Source organism: Pituophis catenifer, unplaced genomic scaffold, assembly GCF_029215685.1.
Source record: "Pituophis catenifer annectens isolate HBS135680 unplaced genomic scaffold, rPitCat1.0.hap2 SCAF_2, whole genome shotgun sequence".
Lineage (NCBI taxonomy): Eukaryota > Metazoa > Chordata > Lepidosauria > Squamata > Colubridae > Pituophis > Pituophis catenifer.
The window spans coordinates 119243862-119257705 of NW_027256882.1; the positions used below are offsets into that span (position 1 = coordinate 119243862).

Consider the following 13844-nt stretch of genomic DNA (forward strand, 5'->3'; position numbering starts at 1 on the left):
TATGTGTATAGTTTGGCAGCTGCACAAGACCATGAAACAATGAATCTCAGTGGCTTCTTCAATGGATGAGGAACTTCAAATCTCTAATCTGTTATGCAGGCTCTCCTCTCTCCACAGGTCCAAGGGTCCATCATGCCATTGCATATTATTATTATTATTATTATTATTATTATTATTATTATTATTATTATTATTTCAACTTGTATGCCGCCTTTCTCCGAAGACTCAAGGCGGCTTACAATGCATTTAAAAACCATATATAAAAACATTAAAAATTAAAACATTAAAAACAATTAAAACCCATTCACACCATTCATGGCCGGATCTCGCCAGATTGCAACAGCGAGATCAACGGTCCCAGGCCTGCTGGAAAAGCCAGGTCTTCACCGCTTTTCGGAAGGCCAATAGGGTGGGGATGGTCTGGATCTCAGGAGGTAACTGGTTCCAGAGAGCTGGGGCAGCCACAGAGAAGGCCCTCCCCTGCAGGCCCGCCAGCCGGCATTGTTTAGCTGACAGGACCTGGAGGAGACCAACTCTGTGGGATCTTACTGATTGCTGGGAGTTATGCAGCAGAAGGCGGTCTCAAAGATAACCTGGCCCTGAGCCATGTAGGGCTTTAAAGGTAATAACCAACACCTTGAATTGTGACCGGAGGCCAATAGGGGGCCAGTGCAGCTTGCGGAGAATTGGTGTAATGTGGGTGTACCTAGGTGCATATGGAAAGTTAAGGATGGTATTTCTACCTTATCAAAGAAATAGTATGTTTGTTTATGCTTCCAATAACTCATATCCCCGACAAATATATAGTATAATCTCTATCATATGCACAGTGCACTTAACCAGATCTGGACTTTTTTTAAAAAAACAAACAACTGCATTCACATTAAACGCTGAGCTTAATGGGTTATAGATTCTACTAGTCATTTGTTTGGGGGGGGAGGGAATGTGGTTCTAGTTTATTTGGTTAGTTTGGACCAATTGTGAATCCAGAAAATGTATAAATTCAGTAAACATGTTGTATCAACCAAAACAAAACTCTAGAACAGCGGTCCCCCAACCTTTCTGGCTCTGCTGATTGGCAGCGGCAGTGGTGGCTGACAGTGGGGGGGAGAGGGTGGTTTCATTCACAAAACCTAATCCTGCTCATATGCAAATGGTTCACATGTTTGCCCACCGCTTATGTGGCCTGGTTCCCAATGGACCACAGACTGATACCAGTCCATGGACCGGGAGTTGGAGACAAACCCTGTAGAAACAACAATTTAGGGAAACTTTGCTTATGGTTGGGTTGAAAAGGGATTCCAATTCATTTTTTTTCATAGTTCAACATTTGCATGCGTCCTTCACAAGGACCAGAACTATTCACATAAGATTTCTCCATGCACGGCTTTCCCATAATGGAAAGTCCAGAGCACTTTTCAGTTTAAAGTCTATGTTCTACACAAAAGACCAACCATACGGTGAAATCTCAGAGGCCATCAAATTAGCTTCCACCATCTCTACCTCTAGCCCTATTCCTATCTCTACCATTCATTTTTTTCTATATTATTTTGTCTACAGTGTTAAGAAACAGCCTACATCAGGGTGAAATACTCCCGGTAGTGATGGAGGTGGGTGGTTCGGAGAACCGGTAGCAAAAATCCCTCCCCCCGTCATGCCCAGCTGAGCCTCACAATCACCAGAGGCTTTTTTTTCCTTTTAAAAGCATTTTTTTTCTACAACCTCTTCGGCAGAAAAAATGCTTTTAAAAGTAAAAAAAAAAAGCCTCTGATGATCGAGCAGCTCAGCTGGGATCGTCAAAGGCTTTTAAAAGAAAAAAAGTCTCTACTGATCAGGCAACTCAGCTGGGATCGTCAGAGGCATTTAAAAGAAAAACACCCTTTTTTTCTTTTAAATGCCTCTGACAATCCCAGCTGAGTTGCCTGATTGGCAGAGATTTTTTTCTTTTAAATGCCTCTAATGATCAGGCAACTCAGCTGGGATCGTCAGAGCCTTTTGAAAGCATTTTTTTACAACCTCTTCGCCGAAGAGGTTGTAGAAAAAATGGTTTTAAAAGTAAAAAATAAAAAATTGGCCATGCCCACCCAGTCACATTACCCCTCCACACACACACACACACCAAACCACGCCCACAGAACGGGTAATAACAAATTTTAGATTTCACCACTGGCCTACATGTAATAAGATCTGGAGAACATTGGGAGACTTTAAAGTCACTCAGATCTTTGTTTGAATCAAAATTGAACTGTACTGGAGTTAAACATGATAAAATTACTTGTAGCAGGCAAGGAATTTTCTAGCCAGCAGGAAGTCCCATATTCATCCAGTTTTCTCTCAAAGCAGAAAAGCTCTGTAGTTATATTGTACGACATATTTTTAAATCATCCTAGAAGTCAGCATACAATCAACTAACAAAATAATTGGTAGGACTCAGGATAATTTTTGTAATTCTTCAGGAAAGCAGGTATAAAATTACAAGTCTAAACCCTTGATTTTCACTGAAAGCCTGTCAAGACCAAAGATGGGGGCCAAGTTCCCTAGTAGAGAATTGATAACTTGAGCAATTGGATTTTTCTGTGGACTGTCTTTATTCCATCTGAAATGCTTGAAGAAAGGGATAGTAAATTCAGTTTTCTTCTTCATTAGTATCCTGCCATGGTGTCTCTTCTGAACCTAGTCATTTTTGACAAATGAAAGACTCTTGGCTCCCTACTCCTGCTTTAAAGTTTGCTGAGATAAATAAACCTTAGGTATTGTGCTTTGTACAATAAAATAAAGAAAAGGCAACATCTTGTGACCATTCTATGACTGCCATTGTATTAGACCCCTTTCAATAAATGTGTGTGAATTTATTATTTTATTTTATAATTTATTTTATTTTATTATTTTATTTTATATTTTATTATTTATTAAATTTGTTTGCTGCAAGATGACTCTGGGAAGCTTATAATGCCAAAATGAAACCACAAATATATGTACAAATGTATAAAATCACAATAAAGTCATAATAAAAAAAATAGCAATTATAACTAAAAGATGGGGAGGAAAGGAGCAAAATATATGGGGGTGGGGAGTGGGAGCTGCTATTAAATTGATCAGCCACCTCAGGTGTAATATTACTTCATTGTGGTCCCAAAGCCAACTGGCAGGTCCAGGTTTCAGGCTCTTGCAGAATGTCAGGAAGGTAGAAGACAATTTCACCTCATAGGGCAAGATGTTCCAAAGGGCTGGGACCACAGCAGAGAAGGCTCTTCTCCTAGACCCTGCCAGCTGGAATTCCTTGACTGACAGGATCCTCAGCATATCTCCTCTGCCACCATGAGTGGGACAGTTGTCCCATAGAGGTGGAATGGTTCTTCAAGTTACCTGGACCCATGTCATGCTGGGCGTTAGAGGGAATAACCAATAAAACCAACATCTTGAAGCAACTGGCACCCAGTGTAGTTGTTGTTGGCTAAATCATAGATCTATTTGTCCATTTCAAAATGAAATTGTCTATTCCTTCTCATCATAGCCATTACTCTAGGGACTAAAAATCAGTGAAAGGAGAATAGCATTTTTCTTCATAAATATACAAGATTTTATCCAAAGGCCATCAATACATTAGATACATATTTTGCCTTCTGTTTGTGGAGATATAATAACATTCAGTCATGTTCAACACATGCAACTCTTTCTTTATGAAGTTAATCGGCAGCAGTATATTTGTGTAACCTAGTTCCTAGTATTATGGCTGTGGTCCAGAGGTTATTGTTTACATAAATAAGAGAGCTGTTTTTCTAGGGAGGAGGAACAGGATGGTGTAATAAGAGACAGCAAAGTAAACAATGTTGTTTAGTGTACATATTAATAATCTCAGGAAGACTATTGCAAGTGTGAAATACAACAGGGAAGTCATTTCAATAGCTTAGAAGCATTCCAAAGGCAGGGTCGTAGTGTAATTGTATTATGCCTTTTATCTTTCTGTTTCAAATGTAATTAAGCAAACATATATAATTGGAGGAGGTGTTTTGCTCAGGGCTCTCTCTCTTGCTGTTTGCTGGCAAGAAGCCCAATGATTACTGTAAAGCTGTCCAATAAAGTATACTTTGTTGCAACTATCTCCAAATATTTTGGGTTCAGAATACAGTAAGCAGTTTTCTTACACCATGTAATATGTGTATTTTATTTTATTAAAAAAAAATTGTTTAATTAAACATGAATACCGAATGATACATCAATAAATTTCAAAAGTCATGTCATGCGTCCCCAATAAGGTGTAGGAGATGACCAGGTTGAGCCCAAGAGAGACTGTCATCTGTCTCAAGTCCCTTTGCACCCACAAGAGATCTAACTCCAGTCTACTTGAGTTCAGTTGGTCGTTGTCTACCACTAATTTGCTTTGACCGTTCAGATTCTTGTAATGAGTGTTAGCATTCAATAAATCTGTATTCATTTAAACTGCTCTGGCTCCTGATTTCTTGTGACTGACATATGGATGGAAATTATGAATCTTATTAGGCACATTATAAATTTCCAACCCCAAGGACCTTTTTCATCTTGATTTCCTAGTGGCCCATTTCCCTGCCATTGAACCCTTTTTTATCTAATGGAGCATTTTGGAGGAGAGCTTCTGAAATGGCCAAAATTGTTTGGTGCTGTTGCTTCTACCTTACACAACTTAGCATATTCTGCATGACACCAAGACAAGATTTACTAGTGTAAATCAGGAAGGTTGACTATGACTTACTGAACTTTTAACTGAAGTAGGGAATGGCTAAAATAGAGGACATGTAGTGATAAACAATGCTGTGTTTATATCTATGATGTTAAGTGGACTCCCTTTTCAGTATTTTCTCTTTAGTGAATTCAGAATCCTGAACCTAAAGCCATTGGATAATTTTTTTAAATGGTATGGAAAACATTGTAAGCCCACAAACTAGCCCTTTCACATTCATCCACATTATTTTCTATTAAATCTTAGCTGTATTTTTCTTCCATTCATTTCTTTTACATACATTATCAGCTACTTTAAGATTGACAGTGATTCAGTGGTTAGAATGCAGTACTGCAGGCTACTTCTGCTGACTGCCAGTTGCCTGCAATTTGGCAGTTCAAATCTCACCAGGCTCATGGTTGACTCCATCCTTCAGAAGTTGGTAAAATGAGGACCCAGATTGTTGGGAGCAATATGCTGGGAACTATAAACTGCTTAGAGAGGGCTGTAAAGCACTGTGAAGTGGTATATAAGTCTAAGTGCTATTGCTATTGCTACTTTAAGCACTGGGTTTTTATTATGAACTGAAGGATGAGAAGTTAAATGTTTTCAAAGGAAAAAAAAACCATGAAAGTCCAGTTGCCTTTTGCAAAAGCACCTTTGGGACAACCATGACCTGGATGTTTGAGAATCTCCATAGATATTCTGAACTTCACTTAGGCGATGATCATCATAGGGCATAGCCTTATATATAAATAAGTCTGCAGATAATAGAAGAAAAAATGCACTGTATTTTAAAAACCTAAGCTTCAAAAAAGTAAAGTCAAATAGTGTCTTCTTTGATCAATTGACATTTTGAAGCAGGGGACTAAAACAAAAGCTTTCAAAAACTTTTTAAAAGGTTCATTGATGAGATTAACCACTATAGGGATAATCATAAATGTTTGTTGCATACACTGATGCATTTTATGGAAACTGATCAAGGAGAGATTCAACCTAGAAATACGGAGAAATTTTCTGACAGTGAGAACAATCAACTAATGGAACAGCTTGCCATCAGAAGTTGTGGGAGCTTCATCACTGGAAGCTTTCAAGAAAACACTGGACTGCCATTTGTCAGAAATGGTGGTAGAGTCTCCTGCTTGGGTGGGGGGGGGTTGGACTAGATGACCTACAAGGTCCCTTCCAACTCTGTTAATCTGTTAATTTTATTTGTAAATTTCTGAACAAACATACTGTATGTGCTTGTTATTAGTGAAGTCACACTCAAAGACAGTAGTAATATTGAATGCAGCAATTTTATTGGAAAAAAAAAACCATGGGTATGTGCATTTCCTTCTTTTAAGTACATTAAATAAGGAACAATTGATCAGGAATCAGTTATTCCTTTCTATGCATGTTTATTTTTAAAACTATACAGACATTGGGAAACTTAGAACTTCTTAGGACTGTATTAGTTATCACTGATTTTGCAGTGATAATATACATATAGATTATTCCTCATTCCTGTCTGCAAACCTATTTGATATTTACCATTTGTGACCATAAACATGTCAGAAATATTTACATGTGCTAAAGATTGCATAACTGAGCACTGCATGAATATTTCAAATTCAGTTGCTAGCTTGATGAGTTCAAGAATTATCTAGGTGGTTTTGGTTGTTGCTGGAGCAGCCCCATACTATGATGGATTTTCTCATTTAGTCTGGTCATTTATTTTGGTTGTCTTTTGCTTGTGTGTCAACTGTGGAGACCTTTACCATAACCAAGGAACCCAAAGCAAAACAAAAAGAAAGGAAGCACAAATATCATCACACTAATGCATGGTGAACAACAGGTCTAGAGTTTCATTTCAAATGAAAATATACCAACAGCTGCCTGTAAAACAAATGTTTGCTGTATCTCAAAAAAGCAAATGTAGCCAGAGCTATGTTCGGCCTGGTTCATTTCAGATAGTTTGTGCATCTTAGCAGAAGCATCTTAGCAATCATCAGTATTCAAAGTAGGTGAGGAGATGCTTCCTGCGAGCAAGGCTTCAAAAGACCATAGCCAATCTTGATATATACTCTGTGTGTGTGTGTGTGTGTGTGTGTGTGTGTGTTTGTGTGTGTGTGTGTGTATACATACATATATATGTTTTTCTTTCTTTTTCGTAGGTTTTATGTGTATTTCTCTCTAGCCAGGTTCCACCTACGTAAACCAAGATATTATGCAGCTCTAGTTCAATGAAATCACAATTCACTAGTTTCTGGGCTTTTTTTTTTTTTTCCTTCTGGCAGCCAGCCAGAATTAGATGAGGGTGTGGCTAACTGATGAGGCCTTATAAGGCCAAAATAGATCTATCTTAGTCTTCCATACGGCAGCAAAGGGTCTGCTGGCTGCCAGAAGGAAAAAAAAAAAAAGCCCAGAAACTAGTGAATTGTGATTTCACTGAACTAGGGCTGTGTAATATCTTGGTTTACATAGGTGGAACCTAGCTAGAGAGAAAGAAAGAAAGAAAGAAAGAAAGAAAGAAAGAAAGAAAGAAAGAAAGAAAGAAAGAAAGAAAGAAAGAAAGAAAGATAGATAGATAGATAGATAGATAGATAGATAGATAGATAGATAGATAGATAGATAGATATCATATATATAATAATTGCTATCCCAATTGCTGTTGACAATGAGGAACTGGGAGCAAAATTACAGAATTTTAAAGTTGGTCACACATGGACCAATGTGTGTTCTGTTCAATTGTTTAAGATTTGTCTAACTTCAAAAAGGTGCTGTTTGTTCAAATCTTCCATGCATGAGGGAGAAGGGATTTTTGCCAGACAAATAAAAAAAAGGCAATGGTTACTCCACAGTTTTCAGCAAAGCAGGGGATCTAAAATAAAAGATAGTTGTATATATGGAAATCTTTGCTTTATTCATTTTGCCCACCCGCCCACCCCAAAAAATCTTCATGCACTAGATCCAAGTGCTACAAGCTAGTGAAATATTTACAATGTTTGTACATGTGCTCTAAGGAAGGACACCCAGCAGTTCCTTTTTTTTTTTTTTAATTTGGGTGAGAAGAAAAGCTGCCTTCTCCCCACTGACTAGTTTCATTGATCTGAAGTGAAAGATGACTCTTCCAAAAAGAAAAGCCTACAGAGGACAAAAGATATCACACATTTATAGTTAGTGCTAATGCACAAGACAGCATTTACCTCAGATTGTGCCTGCTGTCATATATAACTGAAATGGTGACACCCAAACCTCAAGAGTTGGTGTGGATCCTCTCTTCTTGGTTCCTCTGAGATTCACGTGGCCTTCAATATAATCCTGGCTCTTTGTTGGATCATAGCACTTAAAAATGAAGAATGATATCATCCAGGTCACAATAGTGTTACAGTAGCCTTCAACAAATAATCTGATGGTTGTTTTTTACTGAGTTATGCAATTAAAGGATTCAGATCACTGCAAAGCATGTTATAAAATTGAAAAGTTCATGAAACTTTGATGCTCAACAGACCAGGGCTGAGCCATTCCCTCCTTAGGTCAAGGAATGCTATGCATGGATAATGATATATGTGCAGCGCATTCCCTGGGGCAGAAGAGAATGGGATGGCTCCTGCCTGCAGGATAGTCCGTGTGTTTATTTTAAGTCCCCTCATATGCACCAAAGCCACTAGATCATGGCACTGAAGTGAATTAATACAGGAAACCAATCTTCTAATAAAATCCCAACAATAAGGCTCATGTCATCAACTTCCTTTCTGCTTGTTTAAAGGTAAAGGTAAGATACCCAGTAGACCAGATTAAACAAACAGAAGGCCGTGGGGAAGAATATGCGGGCATAGGAGTCCATTTTGGCAATGCGAATATGTATCCTTCCATGCCGCCAAGCTCCTGTTCGGCAATCCTCAAAGCAGCAGAAAAAACTTGCACAGTCCTTGCCATCAAGACACTCATAGCCATACTCTTCATCCCGCTCTTGGAGGTGTGTCGCATTGTTCATTTGAATCGTCGCTGACCTTGGGCGGATATCAATTGTTGGTGCCTAAGATACATAAGGGGCAAGAAGGAAAAAGGGCAATGATGAACGGTTGTTGCTTTGCTATAAAACATTCAGCTAATTGGTGCAAAGCAACTAGTAGCTCTACAGAACAGGCACACGACCAGCTTGCTAAAGATCTGGTTTGCTACTACAATGATGAACTCATCATTTTGAATTAATGGAAAGGCACAATCCAACACTTATACCTTAAATCCAAATGTTACTGAACAGCAGCCACGCAGCAGGACTTAATTCCAAACAGAAACGAAGCCATAGGAACACCATGATTTGTTTCCCTTATTAGCTATAAAATGACTGTTCAATAGAGGAAAGGGATCATATTTGTTTCCCCATCAATTTTAAAGTTGATGCTTTGTATTTCTACATAGTGAAATAAGCTAAAATTGGTTATGGGAAGTCGAATACTACCAGATGAGTTATTTGTACATAGGTTAGGTGATGCTTTTAATGATTTTTGGAACTCAGCATTTCTATAACATGCAGTTTTCAATTGACAACTGTTCACTAGCTGAAAGCTTCATCATGACAAAATATGGCAGCTGTATATGTTCAATCATTTCAATCATGTTTTACCGATAAAGATTTTTGAGGGCAAAAAACTGCTTGAAACTAGCAGCTAGTTTTTTTTTTTTTAAATGTTATTAAAATAAAGGCTGGAGACAAAAAATATTTCAGATGTATTAGGATCATTTCATTTACTCTGTTACTTGGGTATTTAAAAAGAATTCTATTTCATATTCAACAATGACATACAGCTACCCTGTATTTTCCACTCTGGATTTTGAGAGCTAGTGACAGTAGTGAATATAAGCATGTTATAGCCTTCAAAACTCTGCTGGTATATGTAAGAATAATTATAAGATCATCCAATGGCATCCAATAGTTTACATCTTTGAAAGATTTCTGGCTAGTAAATCTTCAGAAGATATCACTAAGGCTTAGAAATGAATCCTAAAAGAATTTATGGTGTATTCCTGTGTGGTTATCACGCTGAATTGGATCCCATGGACAACTTAAGAAGAGTGAAAGAGTAATATAGATGTTTTGGATATTCTACAAGGATCTCTTCATGCATGCGGATCCAAATATTCAAATCCTTTGAACTTAGCATAAGTTCAAAACAGCAGTGAATTAGTGTCTGGGCTGCTGAATCATCTTGATGTTCATTTCTAAATATTATCCATTCTACTTCACCATCAGGCCGTTTCAAGTAGAATGCACAAATTATTTTATAAACCTCTAGTGAAGCTCTAATTGTTCAGTTCAGCAGTCACATGCAGTGGATTTCTATTCCAAAAATATTATACCTTGAATGAAAACATCCGAAGAAGCTTTGGTTTTGTAGACAGAAAAAAAAAAAATCAGAATTTTTAAATTAAAGAAAAGGAGAAGAGGGGAAAAGGAGACAAAAAGTAGTTTAAATTAAAGATTCTATTTGAAACTATAGCAAGTTAAAAGAAAACAAACAGAAAAAGGATTTAAAATAGACTATTAAGCAAGAATGTATGTAAAAAAAGAATCAAAATTACACATTTTGGAATTCTAATTTAAGCTATTTCTAAAATTAAGAAAGCTATGGTTTGTCCGCAAGCATTTAGTAGTAGAAAATACACTTGATCAGATTTCTAAGCACTGTTCTTGCTTCCCCACCCATCCCTCTTGTTTTTCGTCTTCAATCCACTGTCTTTCTAAATGCCAGTTCACAACATGGGTTGAAGAAAGCAGAAAATCCTATATATATAAAAACATTATCTTGTACTTTGAGCAATGACTTTGAAGCTGTTCTACTTTTTTAAAAAAATTAAACAGACACAAACAAAACCATGAAAGAGCAAGTCTCTTTCTACTATGAAACAGCAGTCTTTATTACCCTTCCTGCCATTAAAATAATACTAGTAAATAATAACAATTTTCCTTCCATTGTTTGCAATGGAGAGAAATACATTAGATTAGGTCTAGCCTGCTTGGTTTGTTTGTTTCCTGACCAGGGATATTCTTGACAACTGGAGGGTTTGGAGACTCAACTAGTCTAAAATCTTCCATTGTTAGTCCATCCACATTTACATCTCCTGCGTCAGAATTCTGCTGTCAGAAAAGTGGTAGCATTGAAGCTATCATGGGGTAAGGAGAGAGAATCTCACTTCAGTTATTTTCCTCTCAAGTTTAGAACTCTTTTTGACCTCATACAGAGTTTGAGTTCTTCTGTGATGATTTAAATGCCATTGGCTATAGACTGCCATCTTCATTACAAAAGTTTGTAAAAGTCTATGGAAATTAAACTTGTTCTGTCTAGCATCTGAGGAATAGGTCCATCAATACATTTAATCCAGGGGTGAAATCCAGCAGGTTCTAACAGGTTCTGGAGAACCGGAAGCAGAAATTTTGAGTAGTTTGGAGAATCAGCAAATACCACCTCTGGCTGGCCCCAGAGTGGGGTGGGAATGGAGATTTTGCAATATCCTTCCCCTGCCATGCCCACCAAGCCACACCCACTAAGCTACACCATGCCCACCAAGTCACGCCCACTGAACCAGTAGTAAAAAAAATGGATTTCACCACTGATTTAATCCAATAGTGGCACATTGGACTCAATATTTTCTGGTGATCTTGCTTAATTGTTTTAACACGGAATGAATGCTTGAAGCAGATAAGCACATATAAACTCACTAACAAATGTGTAATTTTTCACAAGAAGACAAGTACATTGTATTAATAAAACACACAAATGATAAACTGAAAAAATAGGGAGATAATATAGACCATTAAATAAAAGGAAGGGTGATAAACAAGAAAAAAATAGACAAGAAAAGACATACTGTTTTTTAAAATTAAAATTCAAAACACATGAACTCTACAGTCTTTCCCTCAACCTTAGCAAGTTAATTCTACACTTTGAAGGTTAACAAGATCTATATTGGGGAAGAAATGTAGAAGCCTCCAGATATTGAAATCGACAAACCTTCCAAAAATAAATTTCTATGCTTAGGAATGCAGGACTTGAAGAACAATGTATAAAACAAGAGTGTCAAACTCAATTTCATTGCAGGCCACATCAGGATTGTGCTTGACCTCAGAGGGTCGGGGTGTGTGCATGCCCGGGGATGGGTGGTGGGCATGGCTGGGTTGGGCATGGCCGTTGGTGGGCATTTGACATAGGCTTAAGATGCATTTTTTCCCTTCTCTTCTTTCTTTCCACAGATCTTTACTATAACAATTTTCCTATCTTTTCTACCAGATATTAATGGCCGACAGAATGCTGCAGGAGGCTGTGGAGGCAGAAAATGGACTATGGGGGGCTTCATGGTCCATTTTGGCCAAAAGAGGTACTGCGGGTCCTTTGATATTTCCAGGCCAGCCCCGTGGGCCAGATTTAAGTACCCCATAGGCTGGATCTGGCCCACGGGCCTTAAGTTTGACATCCCTGGTCTAAAGGCAACAGGTTTCCACTGACATACATTAAAAGAAATGATATACAACGTAATAATGGGCAGCCCATGCAAAGTACCTCCCTTGTTTGTTTGTTTTTTGTGTGTGGGGTTTTTTGTTTGTTTGTTTGTTTGTTTGTTTGTTTGTTTGTTTGTTTGTTTGTTTGTTTGTTTGTTTGTTTTAATTTATATGCCGCCCTTCTCCGGAGACTCAGGGCGGCTTACAATGCGTTAAGCAATAGCCTTCATACTTTTGTATATTTATACAAAGTCAGCTTATTGCCCCCACAATCTGGGTCCACATTTCACCTACCTTTTGAAAGGATGGAAGGCTGAGTCAACCTTGAGCCTTGGTGAGATTTGAACTTGCAGTAATTGCAAGCAGCAGATGTTAATAACAGTGCTTTAGTCCATTGTACTACAGGCTCTTATTTTTAATCTTTTTAATCTGTTAATATAAATTGAAGATTCTGAGACAACCATAAAGAGAATAAATAAGAGGGTCTTTCAGAGTGGTCCTAAGAAAAGTTGCAGATCATGCAATTCTGGCATGATCTATCTGCTTGTTCCACAAAATTTGAGCAGCACTGAAGTTGGGGTCAGTAGAAAATGAATGCAAGCTTATGCTTTTGACTTGTCTCATCAATGTGCTATATAAAGGATTCCCCCATTTCCATTTCTTCCAGATCTCCATCTATGTTCTATCTTTGTTCTATATCGGATACTAAGAAGATCTGCCATTTACATTCCTACTCATGCATTCCTGGTCATAAAGCAAATTTTCTACACACACTTTCTGTTTAATAGAGCTAAAAAAGAAAAGAAAAGAAAGTAAGGATTCATTTCTGGAAAACATAGTTAAAATCAGGGTTTGTAACATTGTTTATATTGCAGTAAGATACATACAGGATTTTTCTTCTTTTTGTCTTTATCCTTGCTTGGCTTTCTGTTACTAACAAAATAATGAAGAGTCCCATACTCCACCAATGCAGAAAAAACAAAAATGAAGCAAACTGATACAAAGAGATCCATTGCTGTCACATAAGAGACTTTGGGAAGAGATTTGCGAGCAATGGTACTGAGAGTGGTCATTGTCAGGACAGTTGTAATACCTAGTGAGAAAACAGAAACAGACAGAAAAGTACAGAAAATGTATTGTTGCATAAGTAAAGAGTTCCCATGCTTGTCAAAGCAGGACGTGCAGCAGAGATGAAACAGAAATCAATTCATTTGATTTTTGATGCAAACACACCTTCTCTCTCTCTCTTTGAAGGTTCAAGATGGCTGGCCCAAGATCACCTAATAAGCTTCTATGACTAAGAGTGGCTTGACTGATGAGGGACTAGAAGTTGGGGTCAGTAGAAAAATCAAATTCCAAGACTTTATCTACTACTGACTCTCAATGCACATGTACATTTTATCCAGATAATAAATGTGGATATGCCAAAATCCACACACACACACAATGTAGAGGAATCTGCACATAAAAGGGACAACTAGACACAAGAACAGTTTTTTCCTGAATGCCATCACTCTGCTAAACAAATAATTCCCTCAACACTGTCAAACTAGTTACTAAGTCTGCATTACTATCAATCTTCTCATTGTTCCTATCACCCATCTCCTCCCACTTAAGGCTGTATGACTGTAACCTTGTTGCTGGTATCCTTATGATTTATATTGA

General features: G+C 37.7%; 1 protein-coding gene across 6 annotated transcripts in view; it reads right to left on the reverse strand.

Annotated features, from left to right (window-relative positions):
• Positions 1-8441: 8441 nt before the first annotated feature.
• GABRG2 (gamma-aminobutyric acid type A receptor subunit gamma2) overlaps positions 8442-13844 on the reverse strand; it is a 57245-nt gene continuing 51842 nt past the window's right edge. For 3 of the 6 annotated variants that reach the window (XM_070934250.1, XM_070934249.1, XM_070934247.1), the window contains 3 exons: positions 13067-13272; positions 10043-10066; positions 8442-8717 (listed from right to left, as the gene is read on the reverse strand). In XM_070934250.1, the coding sequence (XP_070790351.1) occupies positions 8442-8717; positions 10043-10066; positions 13067-13272 (506 nt within the window). Of the gene's footprint in view, positions 8718-10042; positions 10067-11116; positions 11155-13066; positions 13273-13844 lie in introns of all 6 variants that reach the window. The other 3 variants (XM_070934251.1, XM_070934246.1, XM_070934248.1) reach the window with 2 other exon arrangements.